This window comes from Leucopleurus acutus (genome assembly GCF_964270905.1).
Source record: "Leucopleurus acutus genome assembly, chromosome: 19".
NCBI lineage: Eukaryota > Metazoa > Chordata > Mammalia > Artiodactyla > Delphinidae > Leucopleurus > Leucopleurus acutus.
Window position 1 is genome coordinate 6956741 of NC_139161.1, and position 15564 is coordinate 6972304.

Here is a 15564-nt window from a genome sequence, read left to right on the forward strand (position 1 = left end):
GGGAGTTTTTATCTACCACCACCGTAAACCTGAGGTAGCTGTCTTCGAGAAAAAGCCACCCCCAGAAGTTACGGTGAGTGCAGTGCCCTCCTGCTTGAAAGCAGAAACTTGAACAAGAGCATTCAGTGGTTTACTTGTGCTTCTGAAATTTGGCTTCACCTCACAATCATCTGTTAACTTTCCAGTTATCTTCTTTAAAAAAGAAAACGGTCTAGGAACCTTACCTTTCAGCAGCAGCCCTCAGGTGATGCCAGCATATCCACCTGTCTACATTTGGAATTTGTAAGTGGCACCTTCCCCCACACTGGGGCGATTGGTGTCTGTATTAGGAGGATTCCAAATGGGGTGAAAATGGTTTATTTGACATGCAGCAGAACAAGGGCAGCAGTTGATATATCCAGTAGAGTTTTTTGTCACGAAGCAGTGACCTCAATAGTAACAAGTAACACTCATAAATAATTTTAAAGTCTGAAGCTTATAAAGGTACATTTCCATGTTGTCCCACAGACCTTCCCAGGGCTGCAGCAGCCCGTCTCTGGAAAGCTCTTGGATTTATTCCTTAAGTAGTGAAATTGATTCACTTTTGACTGTCCTAGTGAAGCAGTGAAACCTGCTTGCCAACAGTGGGAGGGAAGGGGAGATGACCTCTATATTGATGGAGTGAGGAAGCCTGGCAAGGAGCAGGGAGGGGTCAGGGAACATGGTTTGTGCCACCTTTCCCCAGAGATGGCTCTGAGCCTATCCAGCTGAGCTCAGGTGAGCTGTGCGCTCTTTCCCCAGCTGGTGGTTCTCACTCTGCTGTTGCCCCGTGAGGCCTAGAGTCCCCGGCCCAGTTCCATCCAGTGGGTGGAGAAGCTTGGGCTGAGCACTGTTGAAGCAATAGGGTCTGGTGACTCGATTCAAGCAAGGCCCCTAATCTCACCACCTCCAGACCCAACATCTTGCTGACAGTGCCCCTGGGCGGCTGGGGACAGGGTTTCTGGGCAGCAGGTATGGACATAGAACTAGTGCAACGTGCCTGACCCTGAGGCCTCCTGTTCCCAGTCAATCACGTGCCACACCACAGGCCATCTGGTGGGAGGCAGGGGAGGCTGAAGCAGGAGGACACAGGGCGCTGGGAGTCGTCCTCCCCTTCAGAGGCGTGAAGGGCAGGACAGCAGTTTATTTCATGCGGAGCAAGAGGTAGTGAGTGAGTAGGATGGCCTGCTCCCGTAGCAGGAGGCACACTTCTCCCAGAAAGTGCTGAGGACCTGCTTCCGGAGGAAAACACTGGTTCTCTTCCATCTTTCCTTCCTATCTGCAGTTTAGGCTGCCATGAGGCCAAGTTCTACTGTTTCTAATAGCTTGAGTTGAGTTCCTCATCCTGCTGCGATGTCCACAGGACACAGCCTGCCACCACCAGGGACAAGCACACAACTCATTATCCAGTGGCCACTCCAGGATGACGCTGCCCATGGAGGGCAGGGTTGGAGATCTGGCAGCATACCAACTCCTTACTCTGGGCCCAGGGCCGTTCAGGACCATTGGGCTTTGCCCACCTCCCTGGAGATGGGAGCAGGAGCCTGCCAAGGGGAAGCACGGAGCAGCAACGGGGAGCTGAGACCTCTGGGGCTGTGAGGACGTGGTCCTTGAGGCAGGGCCCTGAGTCTGTCTTTGGAGACCTCCCCCTCTGTGGCATCAAAGGACGCCAACACGGGAAAAACCTACTCCAGCCCTGGGTCCATGTTCCCAGGGCAAGGGTGCAGAGTCTGGGGCCACTCCCCACCCCTGATGCACGTGGCCACTTCAAGTCACACAGGTAGATAAAAACAGGTCCTTTTAGGGGGCCAGAGGAGGAGAGATCATCACAGCAGCTGCTCGGCTCCTGGAAGCAATACCCAGGCCCCCTGTTCCACATCAAAGCTCTTAAGCACTGCAGTCAGGACGTGAAGAAGGACTGGACCTGGAGAGCCTCCCGTCTCAGGGCAGCCTGCCTGGGCTCCAAAGTGCAGATGACAGTGTCCTCTGGGGTCACAGGCTCCCCCACTGCTCCACAGGGGGGAACTGGTCCACCTCCCCCACCTCCGTGCTCAGCTGCTCCCCCAAGGCGAAGGTCAGCCTGTACCGAAGCCTCGCCTTCTCCTGCGGCAGAGGGGCAGCGCGTGAGACGCTCTCTTCTGTGATACCCGTGGGGCCCTGTCTGTGCTGTGGGACAGGCCCTGCTCCTACCACCTCGTCCTCACTCAGCCACTGAACCAGGGTGGAGAAGGGACGCATGTTAATGCTGTGGTATCACGACACTCCAGGGTGGGAGGTGATATTCCCGAGCCCTAACCTGGGGCAGCCAGGGCTTTAGGCTGGGATCCCCAGTTCTAGCTCACCTTCAGTGGATTGGCCAGCAGCATGACCTGGGTGATGGCTGCAGGTGGCTGGATGGGGCTAAACGGAGAGAGTTCTGTCCCAGAGGGTGGCTGCAACTTCACTTTCATTGACTAAAGAGAGAGAGAGAGAGAAGCTCCTTTGAAGAGACTGCAGGTGCCCCTGAGATGGAACTGGGATTGGACGCAGTGGGTGCAAGATACAGGTGAATTCTGCCTCTTGAGGCTCCAGGAAGCCGGGGGTACCTTGGGCACTGCAGCCTGCAGCACGATGCTCTTGATAGGCAAGGGAGCCGTATTCAGCATGGACACCACCACCACCAGCACGTCAGGCCGTCCTGGAGGACACTCCTTGGCAAAATGGAAGAGGATGCGGAAGCCATTTTTATCATAGGCTGTCACAGGAAGGGCGCTGCCTGTAAGAAGGGGGCGCGTGAGTGTGGAAGGAGAGGAAGGCTGAAGACAGCCAGCAGACACCACAGCCAAGCGGGAGGGCGCCGGCGGCCCTGTGACAGAGGCTCCACTTCTACAGGACCTCCCGAGAGTGCACGGTGGGAACAAGCACAGGCTGAGACAGCGGTCAGGTGGGCCACGTGCGGCTCTAAGGGACCCCGGCCTGGAGAGCCTGTACCCTGCCACCCCTGTCGTGTCCCCCACAACACTGTAAGTTGTGAGCCCCACCTCCCCTCTCACCCCAAGCCTCCGTGAACACCTACTAGGCTTGATAGACTCCAGGGGGACGTGGACACTGGTCAGGGAGAGCTCGGGCCCCTGCACGGGGCTGCCCTGGGACTGGAAGGCAGGTGGCTGGAAGAGAGGGCTGCCAGGCGCCGTGGAGAAGGGGAGGAGAGGTCTAGCTGAGGTGCTGGTGGGCAGCAGAGGGGAGGTGGCAGCGCCAGCGAAGAAGCCAGAGGAGACGGGTTTCACCAGGCCTGAGGTCCTGGGAGGCAGGAAGGAGAACAGGGCACGTCGGAGACCAGGCAGGGCTGCTGGGCTGCCCCTCACTAAGGCCGCCAGGCTAGAGCCGGTTCTTCCCCTCCCTAGCTTCCAGATTCCAGACTGAGAGGGAACACTCATGACCCCTCTGGAGCTGCCTCTAGCTCTGCCACGCCCGGGCCTGCCCTCCCCACCAGCCCCTCTCCCACTCATTACGCTTTGGCCTCTTCTAGAAGCTGATCAAGGGCGTCCAGCTGGCGCACGGTGCTGTCGCCCAAAGCTGAACCATGGTGCCCGGGGGCCGCAGGCTCAGCCTTGGGGGCCGAAGCTGGGGCCAGGCCGGTGGAAAATGAGAAGGAGCCGGCCGGGGGGGCTGCAACGCTGGCTGGGACCACGGGGGCCTGGGAGTTGCCTGCGGGGGCTGCTGAGGGCTGCAGGAGAGGCCCATCTGAGAGGCTACAGGCACCAGTTCCAGGTTTGGGGCTGAAGAAGTCCAGGTTCGACTGTTCGTTCTGTGGGGAACGGAAAGCGCGAGTGAGCAGAGGGCGCGAAGGGCCCTGCGAGCGGCGGGGGATCTGGGCTCACCACCCCCCACCCCTTTTCTGGGGGCCCTACTGCAGTCCTTCTGGACGAGTGGCCCCTGTCCTCCAAGGACAGGGCAGGGAAAGCGCCGTATCCGGCGTGGTGCCCTAAGGGGTCAAGACAGCAGACAACTGCAGCTGAGAACTAGTCGGGGAGGGGGAGGACAGTAGGAAGTGAAGGCTGTCAGCCCTGCAGTCATGTCACCTGTGCCCCTACCTGGAACAGGGGCCACTGGCTGTTTCCAGCTGACTCTCTGGGAGGAGCACAGGGGGCTGGGTCGGTGAGACCTGAGAACAGAGAAGACGACTGCGGTGAGAAGAGGCTCTGGGCTTGGGCAGTCCCAGCCCCACCTCAACCGAGGTAGGGTCACGTGACCAGTGGGGCATCCGTGGGTGACAGGGTGGAGAGGTGTCCCCCAGGCAGCCTCCAGAGGGGAGCGGATCCGCTTCAGTCCTTACGTTGAGGGGGCACCTCCCGGGGAGAGGAGAGCAGAGCGAGACACTGGGTCCGCTCTGCTCCCCCTGAGGGACACTGCACTTGGCTCTCTGCCTACAGCGGGAGCCTCCTCCGCCACCCTCGCTAAGCACACGGGCCCCTCAGACCTCCCGCTCCCACGTGCCTAGCTTCCCTACCGGCCCCACCAGAAGCCCTTTCCAGCCCCCAGGACGCACCCAAGCAGAGCAGCTCCTCGTCCAGCAGGCTGAGGGTGTGGCCTGTGCTGCTGGGTCCCGGCGGGGCCTCAGCCTGGCTGGACGAGTGGCTGCGCCCGGGTCCCAAGGCCTGGGGGGGCGGAGGGAGGATAGGGATGCCCGAGGGGCGGGGTACGGGGGCCAGCACTGGGGACAAGCTGCTCGGCGCATCCAGCTCGGCAAGGTCAATGAGAGTGCCTTGGTTACTGGAACGGTGGTTTCCTGGATGGACGAAGGGAAGGGGACAGGAATAATCAGGGGCCACACGAGTGGCTGCACAGAGGGAGGGGGAACCCTGACACAGCCTCTGGCCTAATCCCAGAGCACCTGTGCCAGGTGAAGGCTGAAAAGCCAGCGGAGAAGGCAAGCAGGGGAGACCCTGTGCAGACCTCCAAGGGGGACCGCTTGGAGTGGCTGAGAAGCCCCTCGGGCCCTGTGGGATGACACACTGGTCAACCTGCACCGTGGCCTGGTGGTGGGGACCGGGGCTGGTCCAGAGGGGTCGGGAGTGGGGAACCAGAACACTTTACCTTCAGAGTCAGGAATGGCTGAGGTGACCACCTCACCATTGATGACCTGCCCTTCAACGACTGTTTTATAAGAGTTGATGACCCGGGAGAGGTTGTCACTGGCCTGCAGGATGTCCCCTAGAATGGAGAGAGACTTCTCACTCCTGGCCGTGACGGCGTCCCACCTCACACACCCCGACTCCCAGCTCATCTTTGTCAATCCCTCTTCACTCACCTAAACTGCTGTCGTTGTCCTCTGTCTCGCTGGCTAGTTTGAATAACGTCCGCCTCTTGCTCTCACACCGATCAAACAGCTCCTAGAAGAGACCCAGGCAGAAAAACTGGAGCTGGCAGGGTTCTTGGAGAGCATCTAACTCAGCGTTCACGCCCAGCCGCGGGCTCCCCTGGTACCACGGTCAGTTACCGGCAGAGCTGGGCTCGGAGCACACATCTTGCCACCTGCCTCCACCACTCTGTGTCACCCAAGACGCCTGTTCAGGCGGAGAAGTCGCAGGACAGTGTGTCCCTTCCTGCCTCCCCGGCTGGCACATGTCTCAGAATTCAGAGTATCTATGTGACCGAGGGCTGAGGTGAGCATCAGGGGCACAGGGCTGGCCTCTCTGCCCAGATGTCCCCGAGGCAGAAAGCGAGGTGGAGCAAAGGCGCGCCCCGGAGCAGGTCTGCAGAGTCGCGTAGATGTAGGGGTCCGTGGAGCGCGCGCACCCTGCGCAAGTCAGCCATGGCTCGTGTGCAAAATGGGGACGCACTCCCCTCTACCTGGCTGCTGTGCCGGTTAAGAGGTGAGGGAACACCAGGTGTGTAGCAGCGTCTTAGGGCTGGGACTCGGCGAAGGCTGGCTCCCTTCCCCGGAGCCTGGCCCTCCCAGAGCGGGGCCTACCTTCATGAGCTCTTTATCTGCCTCTGAAGAATCCTCTTTGCTGTAATGAAGCAGCATCTCGCCGAGCAGCTTGACGTTGTTATTAACCTCCTCTAAAGTGTGCAGACGCTTGGTCACCTTCTGGATCCGCGCCTCATCCTGCATCAGAGGATCCAGGAGAAAGCTCAACTGGACCCGTCCCACTGCCCCCCAGAATCCCGACAGGCAAGGCTCACACCTTCCCAGAGAACACGAGAGCAGAGGCCAGTCCCACGGAAGCTCGTTTCAGTGCATGATTCTTTTTTTTTCTCACCGCCCCCCCCCGGGCCACTTTTCTCCCTTGGTGTCCATACGTTTGTTCTCTACATCTGTGTCTCTATTTCTGCCCTCAATGCATGATTCTTGGGAACCACTGGCCTCAGACCCAATCTACAGTTTTTCTTTTAAAGCAACAGTCCTCCCTACCCCCAAACTTGGCCCCAGCTACTCGTGCTCCTCTATCCCATTCTCCCCCAGAAGCTCCCATGCTCCTCCTTCCAGGTGAGGGCTGGGGACAGGGCAAACGACAGGCGCAGCACCAGGGAAAGGGACCTCTGCTCTGTGGCCACGGGATCCTCCACCCCAAGGCTCGGGACCCACTCACTTCCTTCACCATGGACTTGATGAGCTTGTTGGCCTCCTGCAGGTCATCTGGGTTTTTGCTTTTCAACAACTTGGCTAAAAGCTGGAAGAGGAGGGTATCAGAGGTAGAGGAACAGGCAACTCCCCACCTGGGGAGAACACAGGGCCGGAGCTCCCCACAGCACTGAGCAAGCCCACGCCTCATCTGAGGACGCTGCAGGCTGGAATGCACTTTACCTTGGACTTCTCCTCATCATCAAAAACAGGGTTCCTGGGACGAGGTGGCGGAGAGGGGATCAGTGTCCTGTCCATAGGGATCAGCGGGTCCGACTGCACAATGCCTGAAATGGGACGGGGCAGCGTTCGCGCAGGCTGGGCCGCGCTCTTTCCCCTCCTCATGCAGCAAGGGGGCGCTCCCTGGGACCAGGCCTGCGGGCCGCAGCCCCCTCATTCCCTCACAGCCCAGCCCCTCCCGCTGTCTTAGGCGGACACCCCTCATTCTTCCTGGCCTTGGCCAGCCTTCAGGGCTGCTTTGAGGCTGAGGGAAGGCAGGCGCATACCCTGTCTCTTCAACATGTGGTAGGCATCCTTGATCTTGGATTCTTCCGGCAGCGCCAACGTCCAGCTATAAAGCAGCTCAATAACCTTGGTCTTCACTTTCTCAGACACCCTGTCCCCCAGGTACTAAGAGGCAAAAGGAAATGGGAAAACTTAGCGCAGTCTGGAGGCAGAGACAGAGGGAGCGCTCTCTTCACGGCAGTGTAATGGTCGCTAGTTGGGTACAGTCCTCAAGCTTCCTCCAAACCCGCAGGTGTGAGGCGTGAGTGCGACAGTACTGGGAGGGGAGGGCAGGAGACGGCCTGCACACGGCCTGCACACGGCCGTATCCACCCGGTGTACAGACGGTAGTCAGGCCGGGGGCTGGGAGCTCCTCACGGCGTTTCCACACACAGTCTGCCAGAAACAGAACTGCACTTTCCCTCAGAGGAGTTAATGAGAACCTCTTTGCTATGAAGAATTGTTCCCTCTGCCGTAAGTGGGTGACCAGAGCTTAGGCAACACTAGTGTGCGATGGAAGCCCGGTGATGAGGGAGGCCAGCTGCTCGTGTCCACGTGAGGCAGGCGAGGAACAGTGACTGCTGTCACTAGAAGCCCAGGGTCCAACGCTACACAGGCCCTCCCCTGACATGCACACAGCTGCTGCCACACCACCTGTCACGTTTAGACTGGGAGCCCTGTCTGGACATCCTGCTACTGTCAGAGCCTAGCTCTCTGAGGACAGGACCCAGGGATCTCAGATCCATGGAGATGCTGGTCTGTGCAGTGAAAGGCGGTAAGATGGGGCGGGGTACGAAAGAAGTTCCTAGAAACGAGGAAACTGCCACTGACTTACCTTTGGAGAGACGACTTTGATCAACTCATTCAAAAACCGGAACTTTCCCACTTCGTTATGAAATCTCCTCCCACAGTTCTTCATGCAGGCCTCCAGCACCTGGACCACACAAAGGCGCGGCGCTCAGGCCTGGGACCTGGCACTCGGCCAGACCCCACACAGAGGGAGCGCTGAATAAATACTCACCCAAGGAAGGAGCTAACCAGGAAAAGGGGCGTGCACTGCCCCAGGGGACATCAGCGCAACAGGATTACTGACGAAAGAGCCCCTCAAACTGTAAACCTCTCCTGGGGAAGCTCAACAGGAACTAAAGTAAAAAACCCTGAGACCCAGATACCAAGACAGATCGAGTGTCAGTCCTGGAAGGTGCCTGCCTGCCTGCAGATTCTGCCCTTGTGTTTTACAGGTGAGGAGACGGAGACCCAGAGAGCACACGCCTCTCTCAGGGTCCAGGGTTCTTTCCATAAGCTGATCAACGTTTTGGGGAGGTGGGAGAGAATTCTGTTAAATTCTGTTGTCTTCATTGTAGATGGTACACTACTTCCCCTCCCCCGGCCCCCATCTATTTTCCTTCTGGGGCCCATAGGACCTGCCTTGAGTTTTCCTCCAAGGAGCAGACCACCCCAGTGCTGCCCCCTTCCCTGGCTTCTGTCCTTGTAAAGCGGGGTTTTTCAACTGCACCACTGCTGACATTTTGGGCCGGTCACTTGTTGTAGAAGCCTGTCCTCAGCAGCACCCCTGGCCTCTACCCACTAGATGCCAGTAGCACCTCCTGACCTGTGACAGCCAAAAGCGTCTCCAGACATTGCCCAATGTACCCTGGGGGACAAAACTGCCCCCAGTCAAGAACCACTGTTCTAAGGCCATTGCTCTCCGGAGGACCCAGCAGAGCCATGTGCGTGGGCTAAGTGCCTTTTCCACGACCGTGTCCCCCTCTCCCGGTTTTCCAGGAGCTGAACCAAGTCAGGAGAGAACCTGGGCCCCCTGGCTTAGGGGAGAGCCCGGGAGGCGCCCGCGTGCCGCACACGGCTCCACGTCCTGACCCCCCTTAGTCTGAATAAACGCTAGGATCTGCCTGTTGGTGTGATGCCTTCACTAGTAACTGGCATTATTTTTAGCTACAGGATGAATCACACTTGGCCAACTCTCACCTGGCAAGACAGCTCTGTCAGCCTCTCTTCAAGAAGCCTTCTCTGAGCCTCACCCACAGCCCAGGGCCCCTGCCCCTCGTTCCCTCCCTCAGCCACTCTGCTTTTCCCACTAGACCTTGTGGCCACGCTTCAGCCATCCGTGAAGCTCAGTGCCTGGCACAGGGGCACACACACTTGTGGAACAGCCGACTTAGCAAGGTCCAGGTATGTCTAGTCTGTATCGAGGGCGTTCAGCTGGCTGAGGGTGTGAGCCCTGAGCCCCTGAGAGATCCCAGCGGGCTCATGAAGATCTTCCGCCAGCACGAAGAACCTACCGTCAGGGCCTGGACTGCCTCCCATTCCTGCGGAGACTGGATCTTATGGGCCAGCAGTCGGACGGCGATCTGTGGCCTGGGAGACAAGCAGACCACACTTTCAGGACACTGACCCGAGGCCATCTGGCTAGCCCTCCTTGGCCACAGTTTTTTACTTTTCCAGTCAACTACCTCTTACCTGCCCCCTAACAACTTTGAGACTCACCCTTCAAGCTCTTTGTTGATCTGATCACAAAAGCCAATTATGTATTCCCAGTCCTCCTGGCGGTTGGAAGGATTCGTGGCTTTATCTTGGGACAGAACAAAGAAGAGTACGGTTGTTATAAAGAGTAAGGAGGACAGTATGGAAGGTTTTCCTCACGCTTTTTAGGCACTGATGTGAAGAAATTTCTTCTCTAGAAGAAAAGACTCAATAGTTCAGTCAGAAAGCAAGTCAAATACAAATACCACTTTCTGTCCAATATTTTGAAAGTCACAAACGAAAGAGAAAACAAATCCTAAGCCTCTCATTTTAAGGCAAGCTAGCAGCATTTACTGACCCCCTCTGAGCACCAATCACTGTGCTATCTGTCCCTGGGGTTGCAGAAACAGAACCTGAGCTTGAGTAATCTGCACCCTTAAGTTTTGTTTTGTTGTTTTGTTTTTGTTTTTGGCTGCACTATGCAGCATGTGGGATCTTAATTCCCCCGACCATTGGACCACCACGGAAGTCCCAGCACCCTTAAGTTTATTATTATTTGTTTATTTATTTTTGGCTGCGTTGGGTCTTCGTTGCTGCGCGTGGGCTTTCTCTAGTTGCGGCGAGCGGGGGCTACTCTTCGTTGCGGTGCGCGGGCTTCTCACTGCGGTGGCTTCTCTTGTTGCGGAGCACGGGCTCTAGGTGTGCGGGCTTCAGTAGTTGTGGCACGAGAGCTCTAGAGCACAGGCTCAGTAGCTGTGGCGCACGGGCTTAGCTGCTCTGCGGCATGTGGGATCTTCCCGGACCAGGGCTCGAACCCTTGTCCCCTGCATTGGCAGGCGGATTCTTAACCACTGCGCCACCAGGGAAGTCCCCACCCTTAAGTTTAAAAGGTCTTCCATGATCAAGGACAAAGACAAGCGTTGAAGAGTTCTCAGAGGGTCACTGAGGGTTTAAATTCCAGGAGCTAAATGCCAAGTCTCCTAATACTTGGTGTGGGTCCTCTCTTCTCTGTTATCCCCAGAACCTGTGCTTATAGAGGATGGCCCCAGCTGAGGGTGGTTAAATGTGTTCCCATCTCTGATTCAGATCTTGGAGTTGGCCTCTTCTAGAAAGCACTCTCAAGCTGTTTGCTAAATTTAGGGCTTCAGGTTCGGAAGACAAAAGGAAGACTGAAGGCGTGGATCCTTTTTTAAGTACCAGGCTCCTCCTGCAGATTTCCACAAGGGCCAAAAGCAGAGTGAGAGCCTGTAAAAAGCCCTTCCCAACAAGGGGTGTTGTTAGATGTTCCTAAATTCTGATTCTTCGTGACTGTTTTCTTAACTTCCTTTTCCCCTAACATTAAAAGTCACTAGCTCCACGACCAAATCCTAACAGGGACTCCTAGCCACCCCCTACCCCTCCAATAGGAGTCACAAGAATCAGCAGACGCCAGCTGGCAGCAGAGGGAACACCTGCAGCGCCCAGCGCTGCGCGTGCGTGGCAGCGTTTCTGCTCTGGTTGCAAGAAAATTCTGATGGTTTAGGATCATATTTGGAGGAAAAACGAGATGTCAGTCCTCAATCCTGAGAAGAGAATTGGCAGGCCCTTCAAAATGTCACGCTTGAAGGGAAGGGAGGTTAATTCTATCAAGAGTGGCTATTTATTGCCACAGTGACCTACTAGCTGTTACCCTCCAGAAAAGCCCTGAGTCTCTCCCACCAGGTGTCTGAAATTTTCTCAGGTATCGGCATGGCTTTGTTACTAATCCCTATCATTTGAGATGCTTAACGTTCTCATGACGTTAAGAGGCTGTAGGATACTAAAAGGTGGTCTGAGGAGCCATACCTACACCTGTCACTCTCATCATTTTGGGGACAGTCGCATGCCTCGTGATATAAGAAAAAGAAGCCCACTCGCTTCCACTGTTTGCAACTAGAAAAGCATCTTACAGATACAGTGTACAATGTGGACAGCCCCTCCCCACACACGGGCATTCACCAAACAATGTACTCTGCCCGGGGCTGCCCGTAGCTCCTGCAGCATTTCTCCTCCCAAGAACGCTCCCACTTACTTTTCACTTATGTTCAACATCTCTAGAATCCCACTCCCTCTCCCCTTGACAGATCTTTTTACTGCAAACCCGCAGGGAGCTCTCTGCCTACACATGAGCACAAAAGGCCCTGGTTTCAGCCATGGTTGGTCCCACTTCTGAGTATAGCCTCTGACTCTCCAGCCAGCTCAGACAGCAGACCTCAGTCACCCACGGGAACTGGAAGAACCTCTGGGGATGATTCTGGGCGACTCAATCGCGCCATCTGCCCACTGCCTCGCCAGCAGACTCACAACTGTCACCCCCTCAACATTCTCCTTCACCTGGCACGGAGGTGACACCAGAGCCTCCTCTCAGGTCCTGCCTTCTAGAACTGCCCCTCTGGGCTCTACTCTGATTCAAGGTTTCTATTTTTGACTCCGTTGAAAGCCTTATTCTAGTCTGTGTCTTTGCCTCTATGTTTCCTGCTCTCATTTTCAACTTAGTTCCATCTCTAGCCTTGACTGTCGTGGACCGTTGGTCAAGTAGGGATGGAAACAGCAGCATTGGCTACGCCTTCCCAACACGGCTCAGATAGTCCAGTGATGACAAGTTCTATGTAGCAAATGATGTAAAGGACACAGATGGAAAGGGAGTCAAGAGTCAGCCTGCAGTGCTGTGGTCTGGAATCGAGGGAGACTTAGTCAATCACCAAGTCTTTGTTAAGCAGCCATAGAAAACTAAGTACACAGCGTGGTAGGCCCTGGAGGGACTACAGGAAAAGCACAAGATTCGGATCCTACCCTTGAGGACGTCACGCTCTTCTGGTGCAACACATGAGAAATCACCAGAGCAAAAAACAAGACAGGGTGTAATTTTAGGTGCTAATTTGGTGCAGAAACGAGTCTAAAAACAAACTCATCACTTCTACTTCCTGACTTCCCTGTTTCTATAAATGCTGCCACCATTCAAAAGCTCCTTTTGCCCCACCCCCAGGCACCCAGGTTTGAACACTCCTTCCCTCTCCTCATCCATTTTCATCAGTCAGTCACAATCCCTTCCTTCTCGATTTTTTTCTGGGGGTGGGGGGGCGCATGTCACACAGCTTGTGGGATCTTACAATAGTTCTCTCACCAGGGATCGAACCCGGGCCCTCAGCAGTGAGAGTACCAAGTCCTAACCACTGGACCGCCAGGGAAGTCCCCTCAATGTCTTTTTAAAACTCTCACTTCTTCTTTTCTTATTCCTTCCCCGACCTCCCTACTTCTCACCTGCTTCCAGAACTTCTGCTCCAACCCATCCTTTGTAAAAACACCAACATGAACCTTCACAAAACACTAATTTTACCAGGTACAGTCGGAATGGGGACCTCCTAACTGTAGACACGTAAACTTCTTGGGCTGGAATTCAAGCTGGTCCGGAATCTGGTTCTAACTTCTAACTTCCCAGCTTTCTCTCCCACCACACTCCCACAGGAACCCCCTGCTTGAACCAGCCAAACAGCTGTTACTGCATACCCCAGACGTGGTCTGCTCCCTCCACATCACTGTCTGGTGTTTTCTTCGCCAATTTTCCCATTCCTTAGGGCCTAGCTCGAGTGCAATCTCCCCACTGGGAGAACCATCTTCCATTCCACTTATTCCCAATTTCCCAGAGAAACTGTCTGAATTTTAGCATTTATGGCTCTTGCTTTTATCTTTTTACTTAAAAATGCTGTATCCACTCCAGCATCACTTTCTTCAAACTGAAGGCAAAGATTGTTTGAACTTCTTAATTTTCATCACACCTCACACACACAGCAGGTAGTCACTAGACGCTGATCAACTGCTGTAACGCAGGACTTTGGAGAAGGCTGAAATCAAGAGGTGGTTTACGGGGAAGGAGATTCTGGGGTGCATTTTACAGCATGTAGTGGAGCAAAGGGGAACAGGGCTTTCAGATAAGGAGAGGAATGTGTGTTGGTGGGACAAGAACATCCAACTGACCAAAGTAAGGAAGAGTATCAGGAAGCCACAAAGAGGAAGCAGCAGAATGACTTAACTAAACAGAAGTGCTCTCTGGGAGCAGAATGCAGAATGGACTGGTATGCGGAGGGGAGAGGCCTGAGACAGTGGGCCCAGCAGAGGCTTCTGTAATAATTCCAGCAAACTGGGACTTTCCTGGTGGTCCAGTGGTAAAGAATCTGCCTTACAATGCAGGGGACGCAGTTTAGATTGCTGGTCAAGGAACTAAGATCCCATATGCCGCGGGGCAACCAAGCCCACACGCCACCAACTACTGAGCTCACGCGCCTCAACTAGAGCCCGCGTGCCACAACTAAGACCCAACACAGCCAAAAATAAAATAATTAATAAATCTTAAAAAAAAAAAAATTCCAGCAAACCACAGAGTGACAAGGACATAGACTAAGATGGTGCTGAACTCCAAGCACTGGTTTGTTCAATTGGTACAGTTCACACCATTAAGTCATAAGAACCAGGAAAGTGGACAGAGGTTACAGGAAGGGGTCAAAGGCCAGTCTCAGCTCTAGTCTCTACAGATACCATCCCTCTCCCCCATCACCATCTCCACTCTCTCTCAGAAACAGGTCAGTCTGCTCTTTCAAACTAACGCTAAACCTAGCCTATTAAACTCAGCTTAGATCATTTAAATTACTCCAATGTCCCCATTAATATCTATGAATGGAACCAATTCCAGTGTGATTATATCCAGTTGGGTGGCTCTGGGCAAGTGAATTGATGAGACGGTGCCCTCTTTTTGTGAAATTGTGACAGAAGTACCTACTTTGCTGGGATACTTGATAAATGAATTAAATGAACGTCTTTGGAGCACTGAGCTCCTTGGAGGACAGTTCCATATATACAGAAGGCTTTGTGACCTGCCTGCAACTGCAGGTTTTGCAAACGTAACTTAAGTTCAACCACCTGAACAGGGTTTCTTATTAAGAAAAGTCAGGCAATTGGAGGAAACACGCATCACCTCCAAGAGCCTGCAGGCTCTAGTAAATAACAGATACTGCACAAGGCAGTATCTAGGCATCTTGCCCGTCTTATCACCCTGTCCAATTTGTCTTCACTTAAAGAGGCCTCTAGGGGTCTCCTCTAGTCCATAGTTAAATCAACGTATTAACTCTTCAGCCAAATACTACCTGCTAAGGTTAACCCGTATCTCCTTAAAAGCAGTATGAATTAGCAGTCATAGCAATAGGCCGCTATAACTACACCATCAATGCTGTGCCCCTCAGCTTTGCTCTGAGTAGGTTACCAGCGAATGACTCGCGAAGACGTGCGGTGGTGGGGGAGGGGAGCAGCCGCCCCCACCCCCCCAACATAGCTTTCACCACGCTTTGGTCACTGCAGGAAGAAGGTAGAGCTCTGTTCTCTCTGTCTCACTTTGGATTACTCTCACTTCAAACATTCAGCCGGCACGAAGCGGTCACTTCCCGAATACATGGTCACAATTCTGAAGCTATGTGTGTATGCTCAGCGACACCCACCGCTCCCGGAGTTTCAGCCCAAATCCGGAGCTTTTCCCTTCGTCAGGGAGGCGCGGGGGGCCCGGAATCAGCCGCGCGCGGCCCCACTACAGTCTCCCCCAAGCGCCGATGCATGCCAGCCCGAAGCACTTGGCTGTCGCTTTCCCGGAGCCCGCGGGGACGGGACAGGACCCGAGCTCACGCCGCTGCTCGCGGGAGCGGGAGAAGGCGCAGTAGCACGGGGAGCAGGGGCCGGGACGTCCTGCTGGGGAAGGGGCGTGATCGCGGGACGCTCGCGGCGCGGGCGAGGCCAGGCGCGGGCTGCCTGGCGGCGCCACCGCGGGGCCCGGGGACGCGGCGGAGAGGTGCGGGTGGGGCGGTGCGGCTCCGCGGCTCGAGAGCAAACAGAATCCGCCGCGACTACTCACTGAGCCAGGACTCCAGACTCTCCCCTTCCGCCTCCGCCATATT

General features: G+C 55.3%; 1 protein-coding gene across 1 annotated transcript; it reads right to left on the minus strand.

The window, feature by feature from the left end:
- Positions 1-134: 134 nt before the first annotated feature.
- On the minus strand, positions 135-15561 carry GGA3 (golgi associated, gamma adaptin ear containing, ARF binding protein 3; the record flags this gene model as incomplete). The annotated part of the gene is made up of 17 exons (XM_082859963.1): positions 135-2121; positions 2361-2471; positions 2604-2773; positions 3074-3297; positions 3510-3805; positions 4092-4162; positions 4547-4786; positions 5095-5211; positions 5309-5390; positions 5972-6109; positions 6594-6674; positions 6809-6912; positions 7132-7255; positions 7965-8063; positions 9430-9505; positions 9635-9719; positions 15522-15561. The coding sequence occupies 17 exons, from the start codon at positions 15559-15561 to the stop codon at positions 2011-2013; spliced, it is 2169 nt and encodes a 722-aa protein (XP_082716089.1). The 3' UTR covers positions 135-2010.
- Positions 15562-15564: the final 3 nt, after the last annotated feature.